The 26665-nt window shown below is 40.2% G+C and overlaps 1 protein-coding gene across 16 annotated transcripts in view; it reads left to right on the top strand.

Annotated features, from left to right (window-relative positions):
- The window catches only part of DMD (dystrophin), a 2035724-nt gene that overhangs the window by 588591 nt on the left and 1420468 nt on the right, over positions 1-26665 (top strand). For all 16 annotated transcript variants that reach the window (XM_039486264.1, XM_039486496.1, XM_039486317.1 and 13 more), the window contains one exon: positions 2728-2846. In XM_039486264.1, the coding sequence (XP_039342198.1) occupies positions 2728-2846 (119 nt within the window). The remainder of the gene's footprint in view (positions 1-2727; positions 2847-26665) is intronic.

Here is a 26665-nt window from a genome sequence, read left to right as displayed (position 1 = left end):
TACTTCCTCTATGCCAGAGATAATTAGAGAAGGGCTCTTATGAGGCGGTAACAGCTGAGCAGCACATAGGGGAGTGGATCAAAGTTGAGAATTTTTTTTTTAAAGCATGAAGAAATAACTACCAGTCTCCTCCTGAGGGTAAGAACTCTTCTCCATTTAACTTAGTATTTTAAGCTTAAGTTAATAGTTGTTAGTGACACCACTATATTTTTTTATTGTAGTAAATTGAAGAAGTTATTTCCCAATTTTTTTTTAAACCTCTTATTTAACCTTGATCTCTTGGGATTGTGCTTGGCAGCATCAGCCATTGAATATAGACCATGAGCTGTCTAAAAAAGACGACATACTGAAAAGATGACATTTGAAATTGCCATTCATATTCTACTGCTGGGGCCACTCTGTTTTGACAAAGGAAAAAAAGCTGAAAGTTTAGATATTGTTGAAGTAGGAGTAACTCCTTTGAAGGTTAACCTTACCTTCAATTTTTGTTTTTAAGCTTCATGTTTGTGAAGGAGACTCACATTTTGCAGTATCAAGCTGATGGTTCTTTGTAAGGTCCAATTACGTTAGAATAAGGTGATTTCCCCCCTCCCCCCGTCATCATGTTCTACTGTTAGAGTGAAAATACTTTAAAAAAAAAAATACAAGTCCCTTACCCCCTAATAAACTTATCATCCAGTCAATGATCTAGTTTAAGTTCTTATTCCAACCCTCTGGTACTCAGAGGTACTCTTTTTCTAAAGTACTGCATATGTATCAAATTAAGAGTAGCTGTAGATGCATGCCAATTATACAGTTAGTTTAGAAGATGAACATGCAAATGTAACTGGAGTCCTATACTGTGTCATTCTCCAGTACATGGTCCTTTCTGCAACTCTTGAGTTATACGGATCGATTTCTGAAACATTCAAAAATGATCCTTTGATCCTCCTGGTGTCTTATGACAATTCTTCCTGACAGAAGACATAGTGCCAGTGTCTTGGTTTACATGGGTCCATCATATTCAAAATCTCTTGACATTCATGATTCAGGAGATGGATGAAACTGAAGACCCAGGGGATCATTCTGAACTCAAGATGATTTGCAGCGAGAAATAGGATGATATAGTATTGTCCCAAAAACATGTATGTATTCAAGAATGATCCTCCTTCTATGACTAACGGATTAGGGAAGAGCATATTTAAATGCTATATTCAGTGTTTTATAAATTTAGTTTTAATTGACCCAAGCAAACTTTATTAGGTAACAGTTAAAATGTGCTCCAAATGACACAAACAGTTGCTTGTGTGGTGAAAACATTGAAACACACAGAAATCAACAGGTAAGGTGAAGTACAGAATTCTGACCCTTGTACACCACTGATTACCACGTGCATGTAGGCTGCAAATTTATTTCCATGCAACAAAACTCTCAGCCTTCACTGTATGCCACTGTAGTGATCTCAGCCTCCACACTTTTTTTTTCTTTTGTACTTAGAGCCTGATCCTGAAAGCATTTACCCAATGTGATTAAGACTTTTAACATTAGATCTCTCTATTGTTGTTTTGTACGAGCTTTAAAGTCTTTAGACTACAATTGTGGACATACTAAAAAATTCAGTGTCAGTATATTGATACAGTAACCCTATTGGTGCCATCATCCAAGTTCTATCTAAATTTACTGTTGCCATCATGCAAATTCATTAAACTTATAAGGATAAGCAATCAGTACTGTATGCAAGGTGAAATCTTGTATTTGGGGAGAGAGATGTCTCTTTAGGAGCTCATTTGCCCTCTATTACTGATATTTGTATAATTGTCAGGTCAATTATATTGAAGCTTATATGACAATGACAGGCACATTAAATACAAACTCACAGTTGAGTAGTTTTAGCAATTTTGAGTACTACTTTTGAGAAACTTAATTGTGACCATGAAATTAACTCTTTTTTCCTCCCCAGAAAAAAATCAGTGTGCTGGTAACTGAATCTTTGGTAAAACTATTAGTAAATAAATAGAATCCCTTGCCTCTGCTTAGCATTTCAGTAGGATATAGATTATTTTATTTCACTAAAACATAGAATCCTTCTGAAGGCAAAGTAGGCTAACTGGAGACTTTTTTTATTTACAAAATAACACAACTATGTATGCCAACCCTAATCACAGGCTTAACTTTAGCAGATAGCCTTTCTGATTTATTACAAAGTAAAATCCTGTATTTAAACTCTTTGATTTTAGAACATTTTATATCTATATCTATATAATATATATCCAGGTCATAAATAATGCACTTGTTGTTTTTTTCTCCATATCATATGCACAGTGATTAAACTTCAGTATACCAGGTGAAACTTTCTTTTCCAGTGTGCCTGATAACAAATTCAGATCTCCATGGATACCTCTTACTTGAAATGTCAAGGCTACAAAGTATTAAAAATATTTATATTGCAAATACTACAAGTGATAATACAAGGCCTTAGACTGAATTACAGTTTAGATATACAATCTTAGTGGTTCTACCTCTGTTTATGAAACACTTAAATTGTGCTCTACTGCTTCACTGATATCAACTGACTCGTTTGATTGAACTTACATCATTGTAGTCTGCTGAGATTTATGTATTTTTATATAAAATTTGTTATATGCAGTTGTCAGATACCAATCAAAATCTAGAATTAAATTGAATGTCAAAGGGAAATAGAAATTGATTGATTGATAATTGTTTCCCCCCCCCCCCACTTCTTCTTAGACCAGATCTGTTTGATTGGAACAGTGTGGCTTGCCAACAGTCAGCTGTACAACGGTTAGACCATGCCTTCAACACTGCAAAACGGAACCTGGGTATTGAGAAACTCCTTGATCCTGAAGGTTAGTGGAAATGATGCACAAGTTTGTAGCTAAAAATCAACTTTTCATGTATTTGACTGAAAATGAATTTGACCTCTTTGCACCAGGATTTAACATTTTCAAAGGTAGAGCATAAATGCAAGATTAGTTCTGGGCAGTTTATCATTATACAATTTTAATTGAGAGAGAACTTAAAGGATTTAGGTCAAAACGTGCAGATTGGTCAGAATTTTCAAATGTGTACACTTGAAGTTAGTTACCTAAATAAGTAAGCTGATTTCTCTGCCTCCTCCCCCCAAGGTTCTGAGAACCTACAGCTCATATCCCCTATAGGGCGAGCTGCAGGTGTTCAGCACCTTTGAAAATCTGGCCTAAATATGGATCCAGACTTTAGACCCACCCACCTTTTTAAAGTATTGGCCTATGTTTCTACAGTATTTTGATGCTCAAGGTCTCTGGCTTGAAACAGTAGGAGGAGTGTGTATGTCTGAGTAGCTTCATGGGGCAGACATTTTGGTTGTGCTGTCGTATTCTGATAAAAAGTAATCTATAATAACAATTAGTGTCTTGCCACTCATAATTAACTTGTAGTTCTTGTTCATTGTGGGTGCAATTTTTCAAAACAGATCAGTACTGGTGTAACTCAGGTTTTATTATCAATTTTAATGGAAGAAGAATTAGGCCAATGCTAATATTTGTAAATCCCATCTTTTTTTCATATATGTATACCTTCTCCCTAGCATAAGACATCTGTAGAGTGAACACCTACATCCAAACCATATCTACAAAAGGAAGAGTCTAGATATATTTTCCCCAGGCCTCCCTATTCTTCCTTAATGTTTTTGGCCCCAACATATTTTCAGTGCACTTCCCTTTTATTTGAGAGAGAAGAAAGTCACCCTGGTTGACGATTTTCAAAATAGACTGCAATGGCAGGAGGTATTTATGAACAATGCAGCAACTATATTATCTCCTTCCTGAATTTGCAGCATGCCACTTTATTCTCACACTTGGACTTCATTTACTTTCCAAACTGGTTGAGGTTTTTACACTGTTCAGCCATCGGCATATTTTTATTTTTTTTTAAACATTTTATAAATCCACATTGCTGGGTCCTGGGTTAAGTGGTGTGTTCATCATATACTCAAGGGGGAAAAAACTTCCATTGACTTCAGTGAAGCCAAGATTTCCTCCCAGTGTAAACAGTTCAAGATAAATCCTAGCATGGAGTCTCTTGTTTTTTCACCAAGGCTTCCGATAGAACTTACTGAACCATTTGTTACTATATCTATATATTTCTTTTCCTGAACTAGCTTCTTTTCAGGGTTAGCAAATCATTTATCAACCAGTCCCATTTTTTTCTGATATGTTTATTTGTAAGCATTTGACAAATAATTTGAATGAATAATTTGTAGATACTCATTTTTTTTTTAATGTTTGCTATAGCTGTTTGCTATTTGTTTTTTCTGCTGTTTAGCTAGAAGACTAACATCTTAAACAGAATAGTGAATAAAACAATAATGCATGTCTGCTACCAGTTTTAAGACAAATAATCCTTCATGATATTTGTTACTTTGGGAATCCACAGTCAATATTCAGTGTCTACTGAGATAGTAATGAATAGTAGGATCCAGTGATTTGTAATAAACTTAACTCAGTCCTCTGATTTACAAATCTGTTCTTTTATAAATCATTATTTAAGCAGCTTTAGTGTTAAGTTCATTGATCATTATGCTGGCTATCAGCCTAGGTAACTTTTGGAATGAATAATTGTCTTTTTTGAGAGATGCCAACTTATTACTAAACTCAACTAGATCGATCAGTACATCACTGAGGGAAGATTCCTACTGGAATATTTCTGCATCTTTTTCTCTATAGATATGCAAATGTGACTCAGTCTCCACCAGTTATTGTTAGCAAGATATCCAAGTATTCTTTCAATAGCATACTCTGTATGATAGAACTGTGTCCTCTAACTAATACTTAATCAAAATGAAACTCTTGAGCCACAATGTCAGTAACTAGTAAAAGAAATCACAAATCCTTAGACTAGTATAATGCTGAAATATGATTTTGTCATGCCATGGAATTATTGTACTAAAAGAGCAGGTATGTAACTTGTGAACACTTTTTTTTTTTTTTGTTAATGCAATGTGTTAACTGAAAACTTTTTTGTCTTGGCCTTTGTGGAGTATTAGAGCTTAAAGAAAAGGAGTCACTACTGTGCAGAAGTCATGTTCAAAAGTAACAATATAGCATATGTTATGAAAGGATGAGTTTTTTATTTTTTGAAGTAGCTCCATACCTGCATTTGACTAGGAAGTCAGTTTCATTCCTGCTGGGTAATTACCTTTTGAATAGTGAATGTTCTTCTTCAGTCAAATATTGGCTATTGAGGTTATACATGAAGATATCAGCTTTTTTTTTTTCTTTTTTCAAAGCGAGTTTCCTTTCATACCTAATATGCCCCATGGGTTGCTACTAAACAGTTTTTTTTTTTTTTACATTTTGATCCAACTTTTCTGTTGTTGGGTGATGTAAAATTCAAGCAATAGTTGAGCTAAGCAGGGCCTGCCAAAGTCTATTCTAATACAACACAAGTGCATTTGTATTCAGGTTGGATTTTATAATTTGGTTACACAGAAATTATACTCCCAATATTTTTAGTTCCTATGCATACAGGTGGCTGACATAGATACTCTTCCATTTTATTGGTGATTAGTGTGATGGGGATTGCTTTAAGTAATAAATAATTTGTTTGTATTAGAAGTGTATTTCAAAGCAGGCAATTCTGTGTGTTGGTTTGTTAAATTTAAGCAATAAAACATGCGTTACCAGTAGATAACTGTATTGGTAATTTATGCATTGTAGATTATGCATCTATTAATGTCTCGTTCTGTGCATCTTCTTCTACCTTTTAAGTATTTCTCTTGTGAACAAAATCGCTTTATCTAACGTACACCTTTTGGGTCTTGCTACTTGATTAAGTGTGACTATTTGATGCACAGTGACCTTCTGTTGCAAGAGATTTATGATTATGAGGATAAGATATTTAAAGACTTCATACTATCCTTTGAGATTCCATCAGTGAAAAATATATTGATTTTTTTTTTCCTGGCACATACTCCTCACCATTCATATTTTGTGAATATATGATATTAAATTCTACCTGAAATATGATGGAAATAAAGTTTGACTATCATGTCATTTAAATTTTTAAAATGAATTGCTAAATTTAAATAGGTACGGCATATGGAAATTATATTTATATAAAAATATTACTACAGAACACTGTAATTGGAGATGGCCAAGACACACACAAAGCTTCTGTTTTTCATTCTTTTTTGCTGATAACTGAGGGGTGCTGGCATTCCTTAACTAATTTAAATAGTGGTGTAACTGCAAAAGGATTATTTTACCTATGATTTCTCAATAGCTCTAATTATTAATAGATTTTTCCATACAGCCAGGTGGTTACTCACATAACCTGGCTCTCCTCCACAGCTTAGAGCAATTTATATATAATTAACATAACCTTCTGTCAAAGTTTTACTATTCATAAAGTTGGAGAAAAAAGCTTCACTTGCAAGCTGTATCATGTACTTTTTTTGTTCATTATTCTATTTAATCTATGTGATGTTACAAAATACTGTTCTCAGTAAATGGTATGATTTTGATATACTTGAAGTGCACTCATTATTGTATAAGTTGTATGGGGGAAAGAGACACATTTGCAAACACTCTGGGTATGGATAGAGACCACTGACAACCTCAAAAAGACCAACCAAGGACTGAAAGATACTAAGAAAATGAAGAAAAACACGACGTAGATGACATCTATTCTTATGGGAGCATGTAGAGTACAGACACTGCACACCCTGCTAGCACGGGTAGAAATGTGCAGCATAGACAGACAGTGAGACACAGCTTAGACAGATTTCAGAGTAGCAGCCGTGTTAGTCTGTATCCGCAAAAAGAACAGGAGTACTTGTGGCACCTTAAAGACTAACAAATTTATTTTAGCATGAGCTTTCGTGAGCTGCAGCTCACTTCTTCGGATGCATCCGAAGAAGTGAGCTGCAGCTCACGAAAGCTCATGCTAAAATAAATTTGTTAGTCTTTAAGGTGCCACAAGTACTCCTGTTCTTTTAGCTTAGACAGAGTGCCCTATGTGCCTGAACCCTGTGACTATATATCCTGGATAGCTCTCTATATGGCCCAGCAGTGTCTCCCAGCCCTACATTGCTATTTTTAGCAGGGTCGTGTCCTGCTGCAGCATCTTTTCCCACTGCGGCAAAAGCCTCTGGCAGTGGGGAAAGGCTCCAACAAACTCCCTGCTGCCAGAGCCTTTCGCTGTGGTGTGTAGCACTGTCCGCTACATGCTGCTGTAAGTGTAGACATAGCCATAATGTGATGTTGTCTGTGGATACTCAGGGTTGTGAGGAACTTAACTACCACCTACCATTAGCACGAGGAATCCGCCTTTGTCTCTGCCAGGGGTCAGCTCCCCAACTCCTCCAGCCATGGGCAACACAAGCACTCTAGGACTGTTCAGGTCCAACTCTCTTTTTACAGATTAGCAATAGGCCCACTCCAGCCCCTCTTCCCTCCAAGCGTCAGTCTCAAGTGTCCAGTTCCTGTTCCACTGGACATTCTCAGTATTCAGAGATGTAAACTGGGGATACTGGTTCTTTAGAATCAGCACAAGTTTCACCTCAGATCACCACTCTGCTTGACACACAGATGTGTTTATAGTGAAATCAAGTAAAAGTACATTCTACAAACGTGTAGAGATGAAAATGATAGCCAGTGGAAGTATCTTGAAAAAGCAATTACATATAAAATAACTTGGTCTAGAACCTAGACTTAACTAGATACTATCATATGTGTTAGAGCAATGCTCACCAATGTCCTTCCAGCATTTTATAGCTAGGCTTGTCGGTGATCTTCCATTTATGAGACACCTTGCTGTGTCAGCTTGCCTCCTCTTTACCAAAGGCTGTTTCCAAAGGCTAAGACACTACCCAGGTTCAAAAAAGCACTAGATAAATTCATGGAGGAGAGGTCCATCAATGGCTATTATCCAGGATGGGCAGGGATTGTGTTCCTAGCCTCACTTTGCCAGAAGCTGGGAATGGGCGACAGGGGTGGATCACTTGATGATTACCTATTCTGTTCATTCCCTCTCTGGCACCTGGCATTGGCCAGTGTCAAAAGACAGGATACTGGGCTAGATGCACACTTGCTCTGACCCCAGTATGGCTGCTCATGTCCTCAATGAAAGATCCAGGGTGTATCTCAGTACCTTGGCTATATTGGGACAGCCCTTTGTTCTTAAACAGGACATGACCCTGTTGCTCTCTGACTTCCCTCTCATCAATTATGCAGTCTCTTGATTAGCCACACATGACTAGGCAAGGAAATAAGCATCTGTTGCCTTCTGACAGAAAGTAAACTGTCCAAGATATGTCACCTCCACCAATACCTTAAGATCATAATTTTTCTAAAAAGAGAAATAATTTCTAAAATATTCTTACATTTTGCAATGATTTTGATGACCGTGGCAACTGGCTTTCAGTGAAGACCTAGCATGCCACCCTTTGGTCAACTAATATACATATATCTAAAACAGAGGATCCCTTTTAAAAAAAAAAACAAAACAAAACAAAAAAAACCCTGCACCACCAGTGCCTTCTGCCACTTGGGACAGAGAGGTCTCTGGGTCACTCATAAACTATAATTACTCATTTGGCTCAGATCATGAAGCAGTGGTCTAGATGTGGAATTTTCTCCATATCAATTGCTAACCCTTAGCCAGCCACTATTTGACTGAATAAAAATCTTCACTCTTCAAAGGTAATTTCCCAGCCAGAATGAAACTGGCTTCTTTGTTAAATGCATGTATGGAGCTGCTTCACTTACAACTTGGTATGCAAGAACAAAAAATCTTCCTTTTATAGAATATACTGTATTGTTACTTTGAACACTACTTCTACTTGATCGTAACCCCTTTTCTTTAAATTGGTAATACTCCCCAAATACCATTCCTTCTATAGATTAAACTGTGTTGTATAGGATATCATCTTGTGTTTTGGAGAGGGTTGTGGGAGAAAGTATTTCTGGCCCTTGTGAGTCCAAAGATACATGAGAAAATAAACCAAAACACTGTCCTCTTGTTGGCCATGCAGCAAGTATGTCAAGCAGATTGCCGGTACTAGGAAGTTAACATTACAGTCTTTGTTTCACCATTTAGTATGCAGTATTCATATAGTCAAAAGATGAGCCTGGGAGCTTAAATTCATATCTTTGCTAGACACCAAAAAACATGGTCATAATAAAGACACTGGATTTATGGCTTATTACAACAATCTGTAACCAACTAACCCCCTTTTGGCTATGAGTACAGGGGCATTAAACAGGCCACTTCATCTTGAATGGTCCCTTAGAATATGTGCTAACTATTTATGCTAAACTATCTGTTGGCTCTTGTATTTAGCTGTGACACTCTTCCTACCTTTCCCAGACCCGAAAAAGATCCTGGGTAGCTCAAAAGTGTGTCTCACCAACAGAAGTTGGTTCAATGAAAAATGATATCTCACCCATCTTGTCTCTCTTTTACCATTTAAGACAGTCAGTAAAAAATCTTTCCACCTTCTGTGTTGTCATATACTGTGTGTGTATAATATATGCTTACATAGACTTGTGCAGAACACTGTGCACAGTTATAGTCAGTAAAACCTGACTAAACTCTTTGAGGGTGAAATTGCCCCTTTACAAAGGGCCAGCATGAGGCCTGTGCTCTGTTTAAGCACTTGAAGTAAGGTTTAAGTGGGTATTAATGGTACATAGGTCTTGTGTTGGCCCTCTTCTCAGGGATGAATTTCACCTTTTACTACTTTTAACCAAATAGTGTTTTTTAAACAAGCACCCAAATATAATTTACCATACTTATACAACAAATAAGTTAATACTTAACAGAATTTGATAATTAATTGGTGGTACTTGCTTGCATAATATTTCTGGACACAGATATTTCACTTCTTCATAAGTAGTCAAGCTAGCCCAGTAAATAAAATGGGCGTACAGTGGTTTTCATATTATTTCTTTAGCAGTTTTGGGTGTGGGGAGGAAGATAAACTTTTCAGTCTTTTACCAAAATGCCCCTACGGTTCTGTTGATCTTGCTTACTTTAGGGACTTGCATTTACTAGTTTAATGTGGTGCTAAAAATATTTAAACAATGACTTGTGGACTCGTAACATCATATCTTGCCTTTAGACATAGCATTAAGTAGGATAGAGAAAATACCCTTCCTCTATCGTGTGTTGATTTTAGATGAGTCCTCATCACTGTGGATTTAGTAGAAAAATGAAAAAAAATCCATGTAGGTGGTCACTGCATGTGAGTTTTATAGCATGTGCTGTAGCCTTGGCAATGACCCCAGCTTTCTAATTACTAGTTCATTTTATTATAATAGAGTTTCTGTGCAGCCTGGGAGAACACATGCTCAGACTGCTTCAGAGGATATGGCTCCTCCCATAAGTGCAGGGCTGGCTCCAGACCCCAGCGCGCTAAGCGCGCGCTTGGGGCGGCATTTTGCCGGCAGGGCGGCAGCCGGCTCCGGCGGACCTTCAACAGTCATGCCTGCGGGAGGTCCACCCGAGCCGCGGGACCAGCGGACCTCCCACAGGCATAACTGCGGAGGGTTCGCTGGTCCCACGGCTCGGGTGGACCTCCCGCAGACATGACTGTGGAAGGTCTGCCGGAGCCGCCTGCCGCCCTCCCAGCGCACCCTCCACAGGCGCGCCTGCAAGAGGTCCCCCGGAGCCGCGGGACCGACAGCGCGCCCCCTGAGGCATGCCGCCCTGCTTGGGGCGGCCAAATTACTAAAGCCGCCCCTGCATAAGTGTGTGAGTTCTCCTGGTTCAGGAACTGATTCTGAGTGAATGTAACATTTCACCTCCTGTTGCCAGCATTGCTGTTTGTGTGCTCCCCTCTAGCAATAAACAGTTACGGTTCTTTTCTTTAATAAACTTGTGCCTGCTGGGATTGAGCCTACTTGTGTTAGTCCTACAACAATATTTGTACTGTTGTCTTTGGACTAAATAATTGTCCACTTCCCTAATGGTTTACTATGTTGTTTCATACAACTTCATCATTTAATCTATCTTGTTCATGTCTTCAGTGGTCTTCTCCCTAATTTGCAGTAGTGTTATGAGTTCTTTGCACCTTTGTTAGGTGATAATGAGAGACAATGAGTTTTTCCTTTGATAGAATCAAGATCAAACAGAAAAAGCTATGTGCTGCTATATCACTGTACTAGATTCTACACAAATGAATAGCTTTATATGCATTTTTCACATACAATTTCTATCTATAGCTCAATGAAAGGAGGAAAAGAATCTCTACTCTATATTGCATAAGTAAATCACCCTGCCCTTCCTGTACTATATATACCCAGTAATGATATAGATACCCAGTAGCTCTCACTCATCTTCTAGAGCTCAGTCCCATACAAGATACCCATCAGGGGAATGTACTGTGAAAAGATAGTTGTCTCTTTGAATACCATAAGGCATGGAAATGTGTTCAGAGGACATTGTTGATGGACATTTTTTAGATGAGATATCAGCCAGTGGTTGCAATTTGTACTACTGATAGCATTCAGGAAGGCTGCTTGGTTGAACCTGGGAATTTCTGCTACATCAGCACAAGAAAAATGTGTAACTTCATAATTTTTTTTTTTAAGGAAGGCAATGGGTTTTCCCTTCACTCCCCTTTGTGGTTCCAAATATCAAAATAGATATACATAAATAGTTTCTGTAAAAGTTGTAGAGTCCACAGCAATAAAGTTATAGGTTGTAGAACATTATTATTGGGCTCTATCTGTTCAACCATATACTTCTAGTATCTCTTGGTTTTAATCTTACCAGTTTCTTTGTCTGGCTTTTCTGTTGTTGGTAGGTCACTAGCAGTGATCCTTTTTGTTGGTAAATTAGAATGGTTTCTTGAAGTCTGACGCTAAAGCTGGCAATAAAAGTAGATCCGGAGGAGCCTCCATTCCCATTGTCAAACCTCTGAGTCATGCAGTTGCTAGGTTAATTAAACTGCTCACTATTCATATTTAAAAATAGTCATAAGATAATTGATGGTATGTCTAAAAGAATGTACCATGGTTTTCAAGTCATGTTTTTTAGGGATATTTTTGGTAAAGAAAAAGGAGGGTAGCAGGATTGGTTGTCAAAGTAACTTAACATAGCCCTGAACTTGTGTATATATATTTTAATATTTTCAAATTTTAATGCAATAAGTACAGTAAACATGCAAATGATGATTTGTGGATTCTTACCACTAAGTCTAAATAATTTAAAAAAAAAAACACCTTCAGCCTTCATGCAAAATATGAAGTGAAGCAGAGTCACTCCTTCCCCACACAATTTTTTTTAAATATTTGTATATTTTGGTTTTCATAGTATTTCCATTCCAGCAAGAAGTACAGTGTAATGTTGCTAGACTCAAAAGATCTGGGCATTTCATATCAGCATCTATAGTGAACCCACATTTCAGTTATTTTGAGGCTACCTCAGCACTGCCTACCAAATCGATAAAGATTGCGTGGAATATTGACATTTATCAAGGTTATCAGGATATTCTGCATTTGGCCAACTTGAGTGGTTACCTAGTTGATTGCTGTTTCAATTAGAATTGATGGTTTCTGGATATTAGGCGTCACTATGAAACAGCTTCCAAAATGGCCATATCACGGCAGCCAGAGAGAAAAGATTAATATAGACGGAACTGGCTTGAATAGAAAAGGCTTTTAAAGAACTCCTAATGAAAATGTTTTCTTTACTGTATAAACCTAAATATTCCCCACAACACTATTTCACGTCCTAACATGTTAATTTTACTAATCTATAAGCATTCATCGCTGTGGAAACATGACAACCTGTGGAAGTGCTATAACATTAAAAAAGCCATACTTCACTTATAAGCACAATTCTAGTTGCTTTTTTTCTTTATGCTGCTACATATTGCCGTCTGAGTGAAGAAAATGAAATAGCAATCTGTCTGCAGTACCTAACACAATTTTGAAAATGAGACTAGGTGGTATTGAATGTGCACAGCCAGATACCTGTATATTACCATTATTTTTGAGTGAAAGCTGTAACTACAGTAATAGCCATTTTATCCAATAGGGGTGGATTTGTAATACAAATTCAGCGTTTCAAGTGGATATGTGTTTAATCTGTAACTCCATTGTGATATATGTTAAAACTCCTTTCATAATTGCTTTCCCACAAAATTTAAATGCACTTTGTTTTAAATTATCCTACTGATAAGATGAAGGTCCTGTTTTTGACAGCTTCTTACTAATGCAATACCCTTCAAGTCACTTAATATTTCTATTAAAACCTGTAAATTACTGACTGTGAAGTAGTTTATACATAATTAAATACCTCACAGGTCATAGAGGTGATAATAAATCTACTCATACTATATGGAAAATGAAGTGTTTTTAAATGAAACTTCAGGCTGTAATGGATGCTCTATTTTTCCCTGTTTTTTTTGTATTTGCTTAACTTGTAAAGAAAAAGATTTTATGATAATGTCACCATTTGGCTGCTTAATTTTGTCAGGCTGATCATTATATTTCTCAGTAAAGTTTACCATCCACTTTGACTTTGATTACTTTTAAGGAAGCTTTCATGTTCGTTTTTATGATTGCTTCTAAGTAGCAGAAAAGCATTTAAATAAACTATGACTTAATGACCTATTCTGTGTGAATAAGTCACAAAGAAGAATAATCAGGGATATTAACTAACTATATTCACTGAGTACTGACATGCTTACAAAGCATGTGGAGATATCTGAAAATATTGACAATGTGGTGAAGTTTCCCAAGTGCAGTGTTGTATTTCAATCATAATGTCCATTAGCTATAGAAATAGAGATTTGGAATTGAAAATATGACTTCATTGTGATATTATTAACAAAGTTTCATGCATGCAATTTGTTTTAGGAAACACCAAATGATTGGTAATGGAGTCAGTAGGCAATGTATTTGCAACAAGAATGATGTCTGTAAGGGGGTGCCCCATGAAATTACATGTTGTATCAATTTGAGCTTCCCTGAATATGTTTTATACCATCACCTTAAAGTTTTCCTGCAAGACTCTGCTGCCTGTTTCACTGATGTTTGTTCCAGCTTCAGCCACTGAAAAAGATAAAAAGTGAACAGAATACAAAGTAAATGGGCCCTTATTGAAGCTGTTTTAGCAAAATGGGACATCGAAGATGGGGGAATCTACTCATCCATTTATCACATATAGTAAGTGTGGGTCTTTAAATATACTAATATGCTTTGTTGTTGTGATCGTTTTCAGACATACTCTGTGGGTGAGAATGGGTTAGGACTAAGGCATAACACGTCTTCTCTTCTTGATTTTTCTCTAGCACTTTCCTGTCACTAAGAAGTAGTTGTCATACCCAATATATCAACTAGGAATGGAGTAGAAAATGTCACTTACACAAAACTTGTTAAGCAGGAATATCTGTGGGGCAGAAAACCCTTTTGTAAATTGTTTGAGTAGCACACTGGAGCTCGCATTAATAAGTAACTATTTATATTTGTTCCTGTCATCATACAGCACGATTAATTGCCCACTGAATTTAATAGGTATGTGTAGGGAACAGTCACAGGATCAGGCACTTAAAATAAATGTTTGTGAACCAAAAGGGAAATGTCCATAAAACACACACCTGTCAAATGAATAGATTGAAGTGTTCTATAGTCCTAAAACAAATATATATATTTTTTACATACCGGTGTATATATTCATAGATTTCAAGTCCAGGAGGGCACACTGAAATCTATATAGCATAGGACACAGAACATCCCAAAAAATATTTCTAGAGCCTATATTTTAGGAAAAAAACTTAATATACTATTGATTTAAAAATTGTCAGTGATGGAGAATCCATCCCAACCCTTGATTAAATTGTTCCAATGGTTAGTTTCTCTCACTGTTTAAAATGTACGGCTTATTTCCAGTCTGAATTTATCTAGCTTCAATTTCCAGCCATGGTATCATGTAATGCCTTTCTCTGCTAGATTGAAGAGCCCATTATTAAATATTTCTTCCCCATGAAGATACTTATAGACTGTAATCAAGTCACCCTTTAGTCTTCTCTTTGTTAAGCTAACTAAATTGGGCTCTTTCAGTCTAGCACTGTAAAGCATATTTTCTAATCATTTTAATCATTCTTGTGGCTCTTCTCTGAATCTTCTCCAAGTTATCAACATCTTTCTTGAATTGTGGGCATCAGAACTGGACACAGTGAACCAGGAGCAGTCATACCAGTGCCAAATACAAAGATAAAATAGCCTCTCAACTCCTCCTCGAGATTCTGTTCATGCATCCAAGGATCACATTAGGCCTTTTGGCCAGTGTCGCACTAGGAGCCCATGTTTAGCTGCTGATCCATCATCACCCTCAAATCTGAGTCACTGCTGCCCAGGATAGAGAGTCCCCCCCATCATGTAAGTATAGTCCACATTCTTTGTTCCTAGATGTATACATTTACATTTAGCTGTATTAAAACACACATTGTTTGCCTGTACGCAGTCTACTAAGGGTATGTCTACACTACAAGAGTAGTTCGATTCAACTTAATTCAAATTTGTGGAATCGACCATACGAAGTCGAATTTGTGTATCCACACTAAGGACACTAATTCGACTTAGTGTGAGTCCACACTAACGGGGCCAGCGTTGATTTTGGAAGCGGTGCAGTGTGGGAAGCTATCCCGCAGTCTCCGCTGCCCATTGGAATGCTGGGTAGAGCCCCCAATGCCTGCTAGGGGAAAAAATGTGTCGAGGGTGGTTTTGGGTAACTGTCATCATTGAACCGTCAATCACGCCCTCCCTCCCTGAAAGCGCCTGCGGGCAATCTGTTCATGCACTTCTCTGGTTAGTGACACCGCGGACGCCACAGCACTACGAGCATGGAGCCCGCTGCAGTTATGGCCGTTTTCACCTCCTCGCACCTTATCGTCCACCTCTTCCACAATCAGCTGCTGAGAAATCGGGCTACTTTTCAATGGTGCTGCAAGCACTGGTGGACCATAGGGGACGTTTTACCAACATCAACGTTCGGGTGGCCGGGCAAGGTTCATGACGCGCGTGTTTTCAGGAACTCTGGTCTGTTTAGACGCCTGCAGGAAGGTAGTTTCTTCCCGGACCACAAAATAAGTGTTGGGGATGTGCAGATGCCTATAGTGATCCTCGGGGACCCAGCCTACCCGCTAATGCCCTGGCTCATGAAGCTCTATACAGGCGCCTTGGACAGCGACAAGGAACTCTTCAAGTACCAGCGAGCAGCGTGACCTGTGACTGTTCAGTTTCTTTACAGAGAAGCTGAACCTGCCCCTGTTTCTTTACCCAGTTACTGTTGACTATCCTCTGCAGTTACATACCCCGTTTCCCCCACTTCCAACACACGTGTAAAAATAAAATACATGTTCCATTGTTACTTAACAAAGGTTTCTTTATTAATGACTTTGCGTTAAAGGGTTGAAACTGGGACGCAGACTGTGCTGGGTAGGGTGTGTGGTGGTGTAAAGACCACCTCTAAACTCGAGGAATGACAGGCTCCCGCTCCTAGAGCGGTCCGCAGTGCCGGACTGGTTGTTTCAACGGAGCCTGCCATCCCTCCTTTTTGGGACTCTGTGTGCGGGGGCTATGTGACCTTGCGGCGGGGGAGGACGGTTACAGATTCCCCTGTTGCGTGGCCCTGTGGTCCAGGACAAGGACCGCTGCATAAGATCTGTAACCGCCCTCCCCCGCTACAAAGTCACATACCTCCCCACCCACGCAGAACCTGGAAACTACCTCCCATACCGACCAGGGTGCCTACTGACTGCACTGTGTGTGTGACCTGCTGCTGATCCTGCCCCCGTGTCTGTACCCTGGTAAAGGTGACTGCCCTATACAATTACCAACCCCTTTCCCCACCCCTTCCTCCCCTTCAAACACAGTATTCTGTAAAAAAAAACATGACGGAAGCAGTAATTAACAGCAAAGTATTTTGAATAATTAAGTAGACAGTTAGGGGATGAAACTTGGATTGGGGCTTGGGTGAGTCAGGAAGGGAAGGACTTCTCAAAATTGAGGGTATGAGAGCTTTTGGGTAATTGAGCACTCTGCTGGGGTGCAGTGACAGTTTTCACGGCCCCTGGCGCCCCTCCTTCTGGTTATTTTGGGTGAGGGGGGTATAGGACTTTGTGGCGGGGGAGGGCGGTTGCAGATACACTGCAGGGGGGCTCTGTCCTCCTGCCTGCGGTCCTGCAGAACATCCACAAGGCGCAGGAGCGTGTCCGTTTGCTCCCTCATTAGTCCAAGCAGTGTTTGAGTCGCCTGCTTGTCTTCCTCATGCCACCTCTCCTCCCGTTCGCTGTGTGAGCGCTGGTACTGAGAGAGGTTCTCCCTCCCAGGGCATTTCCTGTGTGGCTGGTCAGAGCATCCAAGCTCGGACTGCTGTCCAGAGCGTCAACAGAGTGGTGCACTGTGGGATAGCTCCCGGAGCTACTAAGGTCGATTTCCGTCCACACCTAGCCTAATTCGACATGGCCATGTCGAATTTAGCGCTACTCCCCTCGTCGGGGAGGAGTACAGAAGTCAAACTAAAGAACCCTCTATGTCGAATTAAATAGCTTTGTGGTGTGGATGGGTGCACGGTTAATTCGAATTAACGCTGCTAAATTCGAATTAAAGTCCTAGTGTGGACCAGGCCTTAGTGATCCACATAGCTCTGAATTGGAGACCTGACCTCCCCCAATTTGTGTGTCCTCTTTGAACTTTATATACTTGATTTTACTTGTTGCCTGTTTTGGTTTCCAGTGCACATGGAGTAGCTGGTCTCAAAATATACTGAAAAAATACTTTGGTCCAATGAAAACATATTAAAGAAATTCCAAGAGCAAAGGTCTGAAAAGACAAGAAATTCAAAAGAAGTGGACTGTGTTCTGTCTTTCTCACTGCATTCATTGAGTTCCTAGAAACAAAAGTTACTGCATGCTATTGTATCGGTATGTCAGAGTAACAAAGGAATTACTGAATATAGATTAAAAATGAACTACCACTCACTGGTGCAAGAATATAAAAATATTTTGAAATTACCATTAGAAATATTGATTTATGTACTCAGTACACTCAGCATTATTATACTGTTATAGGGTGTGCATGCCCTTAGAGTATCCCCTTTCATCAATACATAATGTTGGCAGTGCCTCCTACAGGCTATCTGCCTCTCACTGTGTCGTCTGTGGCTCAGCATTCTGGCCAAGTCACATGAAGGTCAAACCCTTTACAGGGTACTCAGTGTCCCAGTTGGCATAAATAAAAGGTCCTTCATCTCTCCTAGTCTCAACTCAGTTTTCTCATTCTTATCAGAGTGATGACTCTACAGGCTTTTCCCTGCTGGGCTCCTTTATGTACTTTTTTTTTTCTTGTAGGTCCTAACTCACTGGTCCCCCCACAGGAGCCTACCCCAATCCCTGTGGATCTCTTCTGTTCACTGTTTCACTTCTGGAACACTAACCCCAGGACTGTTTCCCTGGATGCATGATCCCCTTTTTACAGGGGCCCACCACAATAGTTAGCTTGACTCATGTAGCTCAAGTCTCCAGCCACCACCAACCCCAAACTATGGCGCCTCTTCAAGGGCAATCGCAAGCTCTTTTCCCCAAGCTAACAAGTAGAGGTCCCCTACTGTCTCCTTTCCCTAGGGTTTTGACAGTCTTCCTTTGGGCTCCCACAAGTATCTACCAGCCCTAACTCAGGGCTCCTACCCTACAGAAATCTGCACTTCTTCCTGTGGGTTCCACCAGCCTGTAGTCCCAGGCCTCCTGCTGGGAAAGAACTCTCTTCCTTTCTCTCACCTGGGATCTCCTTTCCTATCGGAGTAGATTCCTATTTATTCTGTTCAGGCAGTTTTCTTATAGAATTCAGCTGCTCCATCCCTAATTGGCAATGAATCTTCTACCAGTTGTAGTTTACAAGTTCAGCATAATTCTCCCTCACGTGCTTTTAGACGTGGATGAAGTGGGTCATGTAGGAGAAAAGGGTGGAGGCCTGTTGATCTTCCAGTCTCAAAACATTCAGTTTACAGACACAGTATGTAGAGGAGAGTGCCTGGTTGTCCATGACAAGGGAAGCAATTGATAGTATTGAAAGTTAAAAAGGTCAAGAAGAATGGAAGACTCCATGAGGTTTGACCAGGAAGAAGTCATTAGAGACCCTTGGTGAGATTATTACAAAAATGAGAGATGGAAAAAGTCATCTTTGGCCGCATTGTATAATCTCATCTCCAGTGAGTGAGTGATTGTTTCCTACTATATATTTCCTAGTATGCTGTTCAGTTCAGTTTTTTCAATTTGTGCATATTTATTTATTGCAATAAATACACAATTCTTCAAGAGTAGATACAGGTAAAAAGTGTATAAGAAAAGGAAGCACATATAATATATTCAGACCATGCACTTGCATTTTTTTAGTAATAATTCGTAGCATTAATACAGTAGCACAAATAATTAAAAAAATCTAACGAAAGTGTGTCTCCACAGATGATTCAATATGACCAAATGCATAAAACCAATGAAACAAGAAATGATTAAAAACAAAATATAGAAGGACCATAATGAGAAGAGCATCCATAAAACATCTCGTATCATAAGAATAGAAGTTGGGAAATGGTTAGGATAATACCTTAGTGTATTTGCATATGTACAGCTAACTGTCATTTTTGAGTTCTGTTTTCAGGCATTTGCGTGATAGAACTAATAATAGGCACTGGGAATGTTTGTGTGCACATGTGCATATTTTTAAAGTTTTTAATCCCTGCTTCCATTTTCTTTACATCTGTGTTGACTGCCAGACTTAAACATGCAGCATATAAAATTTGAGTTGTGTTGCATTCTATTTATAAAATCTAACAAGATAATTGTGAATAGTGTTAATATGATTTCCACCCCACAGGTCTAAATGGGCTATCCATTATACAACTCTTCTCAGGTTAAGAATATGAGGAATGAAGACAATGGGAATTTGAACATAGAAACTCAGTTGTGATGACTTAGGGATCAGAATTGGAGGGTTCCACACTTTCTCCTCTATGCCTCAGGCTGCATTAACTGTTAAATGCTACTCCAGAATGTAAAAACCCCCTTAATAGAGGGAGATGGGGGTTTGGCAATGATAGCATTGTTACACTGGAGCCAGGCCGGGAGAGTTGGTGGTAGCATAGCTACTCTGGAAACACAGTGGAGCTGGTAGTTCTGGGCAGATGCTGAGGTAAATGGCCCTTTCCTCCAGGGAACCTCCTGAGATTTGTAGATTCTGAGGCCTGAACCTCTACTTGAAAGGTGGGAGCAAACTCTCTCCCTTTTGAATGGAAATATGTGGGGGAAATACTGCAATGAGAACACCATGGGCTTTTCTTCCTTCCTGACCTTCTCCAATGGGGACTTGTACAAAAGAAGGCTATTTGGCTCAACATCGGAAAATTCCCCAGATATTCATTCTAAATTTCCCCTTGCTTAATTTCATCACATTACTCCTAGAGATGATCTCTTGGTCAACCTTAAACAATCAGACTCGTTCCCTGCTGCTTACTCCTTTCAAATACTTGTAGACTTATCAGTATTCTCCGTCTTGCTTTATTGCTATTTTCTGAATTCACTACAGGTTTTTGTTTTGTACTTTTTTTTTCTCCTGTTGGATTGATTCAGTACACTCTTTGCTAGGTATCACTCTGTTCTGTGACATATCACTGTACAGGCATGCCAGAATCAAATTGGCTTATATTTTCCATCATATCACAATGCACACTCATGTATAATTTTCTGTCCATTGTTAGTGATTGTGTGTTCTAGCACTAATGTTTCCCAAAGAAATCCTTCCCATGTTTCAAAACATTTATCCAGGTTGAATCCTGTTATTTCCTACCCATATCTCTAACCTCTTTAATCATCAGCATATTCTCTCTCCTCACTGGAATTTACTATACCTCCTAATTTAGTATGCTAGATAAAATTGAGTGCTAGTTATATTAGTCCTGGTCTTTACCTCTTCCAGATAATTAATGAAGATGCCTAATATTGTCTACGGTTCTTGGCCACTCAATACCAGAAGAAAAGACTGGCTATGCTACAATGTTCAGAATTGGGTTTGGATTATATTTTCCACAAAATTTGGGGTGCAGATTGTTCACAATAATTTCATACTATATGTATTAATAATGTGCAGTGCTTTTTATAATTAAAGCTCATTAGATTAATCAAGGAACCCTTTAAACATGACATTTATCAATAAAACTGGGCTATTTTTTTTTGAGAATGTTGGGAGTAAATAATTTATAATTACATGCAAACACAGGAGTATGGAAGATTGCTAACTAAAATTCTAAAATATGGAAGGACATCTGCTTATAAAATTTAGCAAAGAGTCTCATCTCTTTTTATCTTTAATAACAGACAATTTCAGAGATAGTTAAAGGTTGATTTAATGTTATTAAGTCCATAGATAATTTGGTCTATTTGGTTCTAAAATGCATTCTTGTGCTAAGTATGGTCATTACTCTGGGGTTGATGGACCTTTTTTAAAGAAAATCCTGCTAAAATATTATTAGATGGGCTATTTTTATTTCATGGAGGTAACTTCAGACTGCTGCATTTCATTTTGACTGAAATATGGAAGGTATCTGACTTATTTTTAATCAGGCAGCTAATCAATCAGATAGAATCATTGCCTGGAGAATGAAGTCTGGATTTGAAATGGACTAGAAGGAAGAGATTCTATGCTCTTAATCTCTGTATAGTAAATATTTCTTTGAATGCATATTAATTCATAACCCTACTTTTCCAACAGATGGCTTAATTTATGTAGGATCAGAGAGAGACAAATGCTTGACTAAACATTTATTTAAACTTAATATATCAGAATTTAGGTCAACATGTGTGCTGAATCTTATCCCTGGAATAAACCACTAACTTTGCTTTAAGTGTGGTTATGCTCTGAAAAAATGGCTCTTTTATAGATAGCATTAGAGGGTCACTGTTTGTTGTCTTTACTTCTCGTAGTGAGGCGATGACTCACCCTGCGGTGCCTCCTGCTGGTCATCCAAGGAATTAGCTTGTCCAGCCTATGGAGTGCCTTCTGCAGGCTGGTGTCCCACTTGTTGCTGGCCCCCGTGTCCCTCCCAAAGCCTGGTGCCCCTTTAGCTTGGGTGCTGCTTCCTGACCGTACCCTCACTCTCTGGGCTACTCTCACAGGTTGGAACCTCTATCCCCAACCTCTATCCCCACCTTGCCTCAGTGTTCACTGCCAGTCCTCATCTAGCCCCTGCACCCTGGGGCAGACTGCACTCTGTATCACTCATCATTGGCAAGGAGGGTTTGAACCTGCTGCCTCCCCCTACCCCTGGGCTGCACCCCTGCAGCCCCAGTATCTATTTGGCCTTAGAGAAGGCCTGCAGCCTGAGGGTTTTCCAGGCAGGAGCTCCCTGGCTCCCTTGCCCTATTCCCCAGCACTGCTCTACTCCTTTCAGTTCCCAGGCAGCCAGGTCTTCCCCTCTCTACTGCTAGAGAGGGACTATCTGAGCTCCTGGCTTGCAATCCTTTTATAGGGCCAGCTGCGGCCTGATTGGGGCGTGGCCCCAGCTGTGGCTGTTTCCCCAATCAGCCAAGGCTTGCTGCTTTGCCCTGCCACAGTCCTCTCCTAGAGCTGTTTTAAGCCCCTCAGGGCAGCCGTGGGTGACCACCCCGCTACACTTCCATAACAATTCTGAATTGAATTAAATCCTGTTATCAATGCACTGTGCATGTGAACTGGTTGTACACTGAGGAGATCAATGGGGGGGGGGGAGTAATTTTTTTCCCCCTCTCCCTGTGTTCCCTTGCACTACAGGAGTTGTTCTGATGTTATTACTGGAGCTAAAGTGACTCCTAAAGATACCATGCTATCTCCTTGTAGGAGAACAAATGGTCAGTGATTGTATGTAACGGGTGATTGTATGTGATTGTAACAAATCGTCGGTGAGTGTGTATGTACTGCTTTCCTAAGAGGAGCCCCTATGCAGCTCTAAGGAGCTCTGGTCTTCAGCAGGCAGGAGATCAACCATCTCTGTGCTGACTGCCTAAGTCCTTTATTTTGTTGTACAACAAAATCTGCATCAGTGCTGCTGCATATGAACACCCCTCCCGCTTTTTTTGCCTAGTTTAACATGATTTGGTGCAGATTTGGCGCTAGGCTGTAGAATAAGTTATATTTATTGGCTTATCTTCTGGGGTCCACGAAAGCAATGATCACTTCATCAAAGTATTCATTTTAAACCTGTCTTTGTCTTGGATGGAAGATTGGTCTTGCAATAGCAGACCTCCTCTGTGAGGGAGAGACATCAGAAGATCCAATTTTAGGTTAATCAGAACCAAAGCCTCTTCAGCCAGAAAGGCATGAACAGGAATCCATAAGAATATAAGAATGGCCACACCGAGTCATCCAATGGTTCATCTAGTCCAGTATCCTGCCTTCTGACTGGCCAATGCCAGATGCTTCAGAGGGAATAAAGACTGATCCATCCCCAGCTTCTGGCCATCAGAGACTAAGGACACCCAGAGCATGGGATTACATCCCTGACCATTTTGACTAATGGCCATTGGCCTATTCTCCAATGTCATTCTTGTTCCTATCTTTTGTATTGTCCTGCGGAATAGTGGGAAGACCTATACCAGGGATCTTGCCCAGCTTTGCAAGAGAGAATTCACTACCTCACATCCTGGGTCCTGAGACACTGAGGCTACAGAACACATTTTATTTACCCTTTCTACATCAGAGAAGTTAATCACCAGCCCACCAAATTGAATTACAATGTGAGAGAGATTTCCAGGTGCAGCAGCTACGCTGTTAAAATGACTTCTGCTATGTAAATTCTTGTGTTGATCTCCCACTGATGGGCAGTGCACAAAGAAACTTGGCTCTGCCCTGGAGAAATCCCTCTCTGGGATAAGACTGATTGTCTTCTTCCTATTTATTATGAAAACCACATCAGACACCGTTAAGGCTAATTTCCCAGTCTGGAATTTCAAGTGCAGAAGTTGGGGCCCGCAAGGATTCTAAAAATTAATACACGCCACTCCAGGCTTGTATTAAACTCCCAAGGTTACAGCTTCTCTCTGACCTCGAATTGGTAGATGCTGCCACCACCCAAGTGCAGAACCCCTTTGAGAGCCCAGGAAGGCGCACTTGGGAATTCCTTCCTGTGGGGTACCCTCAACCCAAGAGCCAAGAAAGAGAGAGAGAAAGAAATCAGCTGTTGCCACCAGCTAATTAAACATGTGCACAAACCTTTTAAGACACAAAAATCCAATCCTGTTCTTAAAGGTAAATTTCTTTAATAAAGAAAAAAAGAGAGATTTTAAAAGAGCAACTATAGGGATTAAGCACCAAGAATAGCTTTCTTGAGATCCAGCTTAACGGTTAGAAGCAAAACAAAAGCACCTGGGGTTAGCACAAGCCATAACAAAATAAAAGAACTACCTAATCACGTCTTCCTAGACATTTTTTGATCTACTTGCATATCTGGGGTTTTAAATTAGTAGTTTTTAGGTATGATACTGATGATTTTTTCATACCTAGCCCAAGCTTTTACATCATAGCTGCTGTTGTCTTCACCTCTCCCCGGGAGAACCACAACAGACAGACAAAAGGGGAGTCTTGTTTCAATTTTTAAAAGTTCTAGCCTTCCCATTGGTTCTTTTGGCCAGGGTCCCACTCACTTCCTTTCACCTATGCATAGCAGTGAAACTTTTTAACCCTTTACAGGTAGAGAAATTAGAGAACAGCTACTGAGAGGGATTTTATAGCTGCTGGCTGCTGGTGTCCATAAAAGGGAGCTACCCCCCCCCCTTCATTTATCACAGACACATTGACTGTTGCACCTGGAACAAGTCTGTTATCCATGGAAGGAACAGTGCTCTGAGACCTCAGTGAATCACTGTGTCCCAGCATGTGAATGTTTTGCTTTCTCTTTTAGTAATCATTCCCTGAAAGTGTTCTTCCTGTTTGTCAGGCTGCTGTGGTATTGAACACAGAAACTGAGATCAGGGAGACCCTTGTGCTCTCAGGGTACGTCTACACTACGGGATTATTCCGAATTTGCATAAACCGGTTTTGTAAAACAGAATTTATAAAATCGGGTGGAGCGTGGCCATACTAAGCACATTAAATCGGTGGTGTGCGTCCATGGTCCGTGGCTAGCGTCGATTTCTGGAGCGTTGCACTGTGGGTAGCTATTCCCTAGCTATCCCATAGTTCCTGCAGCCTCCCCCGCCCCTTGGAACTTCCGGGTTGAGATCCCAGTGCCTGATGGGGCAAAAATCATTGTCGCGGGTGGTTCTGGGTAAATGTCGTCAGTCACTCCTTCGTCTGGGAAAGCAACGGCAGACAAGCATTTTGTGCCTTTTTCCCCTGGATTGCCCTGGCAGATGCCATAGCATGGCAATCATGGAGCTTGTTTTGCCGTTTGTGACTCTCAGATGCCGCCACAGAGGCGATTCAGCAGCGCTACACAGAAGCATGCTTTGCTTTTGCATGACAGCAGAGATGGTTACTAGCCATATTGCACCATCCAAACCCTTCCATAAATTGGAACTGAGGATGATCATGGCTACCAGTCCTTTTGTACCATTTGCTGCTAGTGCCCCTGGCCGATCAGCCAGGGGCAAAGCCAAGATTGGTTACTAGCCATATTGCACCTTCCATCGTTTTGTACCATTAGCTGCTGTCATAAGTGCCCTGGCCGATCAGCCAGGGGCGGGAATGACTCCTGAGTCAATCCCTCCTATCTAAAAATAGAATCAGTGCTGCCTAATATAGGCAAGTGTACTAGAGAACCACCGTATCATAGAACCAGAGAGCACAGCTGCTCTGTGTCAGAGCCTGCAGAAATTATGATCTGTATGCTATTCACAGGGGTGCTCCTGTAACAACCCCACCTGTTGATTCCGTTCTTCCCCAGCCTTTCTTGGCTACGTAGCATTGTCCCCACTTGTGTGATGAATTAATAAAGAATGCAGGAATAAGACACACTGACTTGTTAGTGAGAAATGAGTGGAAGGCAGCCTCCAGCTGCTATGATAGTCCAGACAGGACATTAAGCAGTGTGTAGGAGAGAAGCCCAGCATCCCACTGCTAGTCCAGGGGCAACTGAATCTTTCTTTACACATGAAGGGTGGGGGCCGATGGAGCTCAGCCCCTGTTGCTATGATGAGGATGGTTACCAGCCATATTGCACCATCCATCCACCAGAAAAATTAGGGCCAATAGGCTGATGATGAGGATGGATTTCAGCTTATTGTACCATCAGCTGAGGCTGATGATGAGGATGGATTTCCATCTTTTTGTAGGAGCAAGGATGTTGGTGTTGAGTGCTGCACTATCGCGTCTATCTGCAGCATTCAGTAAAGATAGGGTGACATGTAAAAGAGTCAGAGGATTGTTTTACCTTTCGCTTCTGGGGGTGGGTGAGTAGATTGCCAAGCTATGCCCTGACCCGCGGACACTGTGTTTGACCCTAGAAGCATTTGGAGCTCAGCCAAGAATGCAAATACTTTTCGGAGGCTGCAGGAACTGTGGGATAGCTTCAGTCCTCCAGTCCATGAGCATCCATTTGATTCTTTGGCTTTCCGTTACGCTTGTCATGCTGCAGTGCGCTGAGTCCCTGCTATGGCGTCTGTCTGGAGATTTTTAAAAAAGGATTCTGAATTTCATCTTCTGTAACGGAG

The sequence above is a fragment of the Mauremys reevesii genome, linkage group 1 (genome assembly GCF_016161935.1).
Source record: "Mauremys reevesii isolate NIE-2019 linkage group 1, ASM1616193v1, whole genome shotgun sequence".
Lineage (NCBI taxonomy): Eukaryota > Metazoa > Chordata > Testudines > Geoemydidae > Mauremys > Mauremys reevesii.
This window is presented reverse-complemented; position numbering and strand designations above follow the sequence as displayed.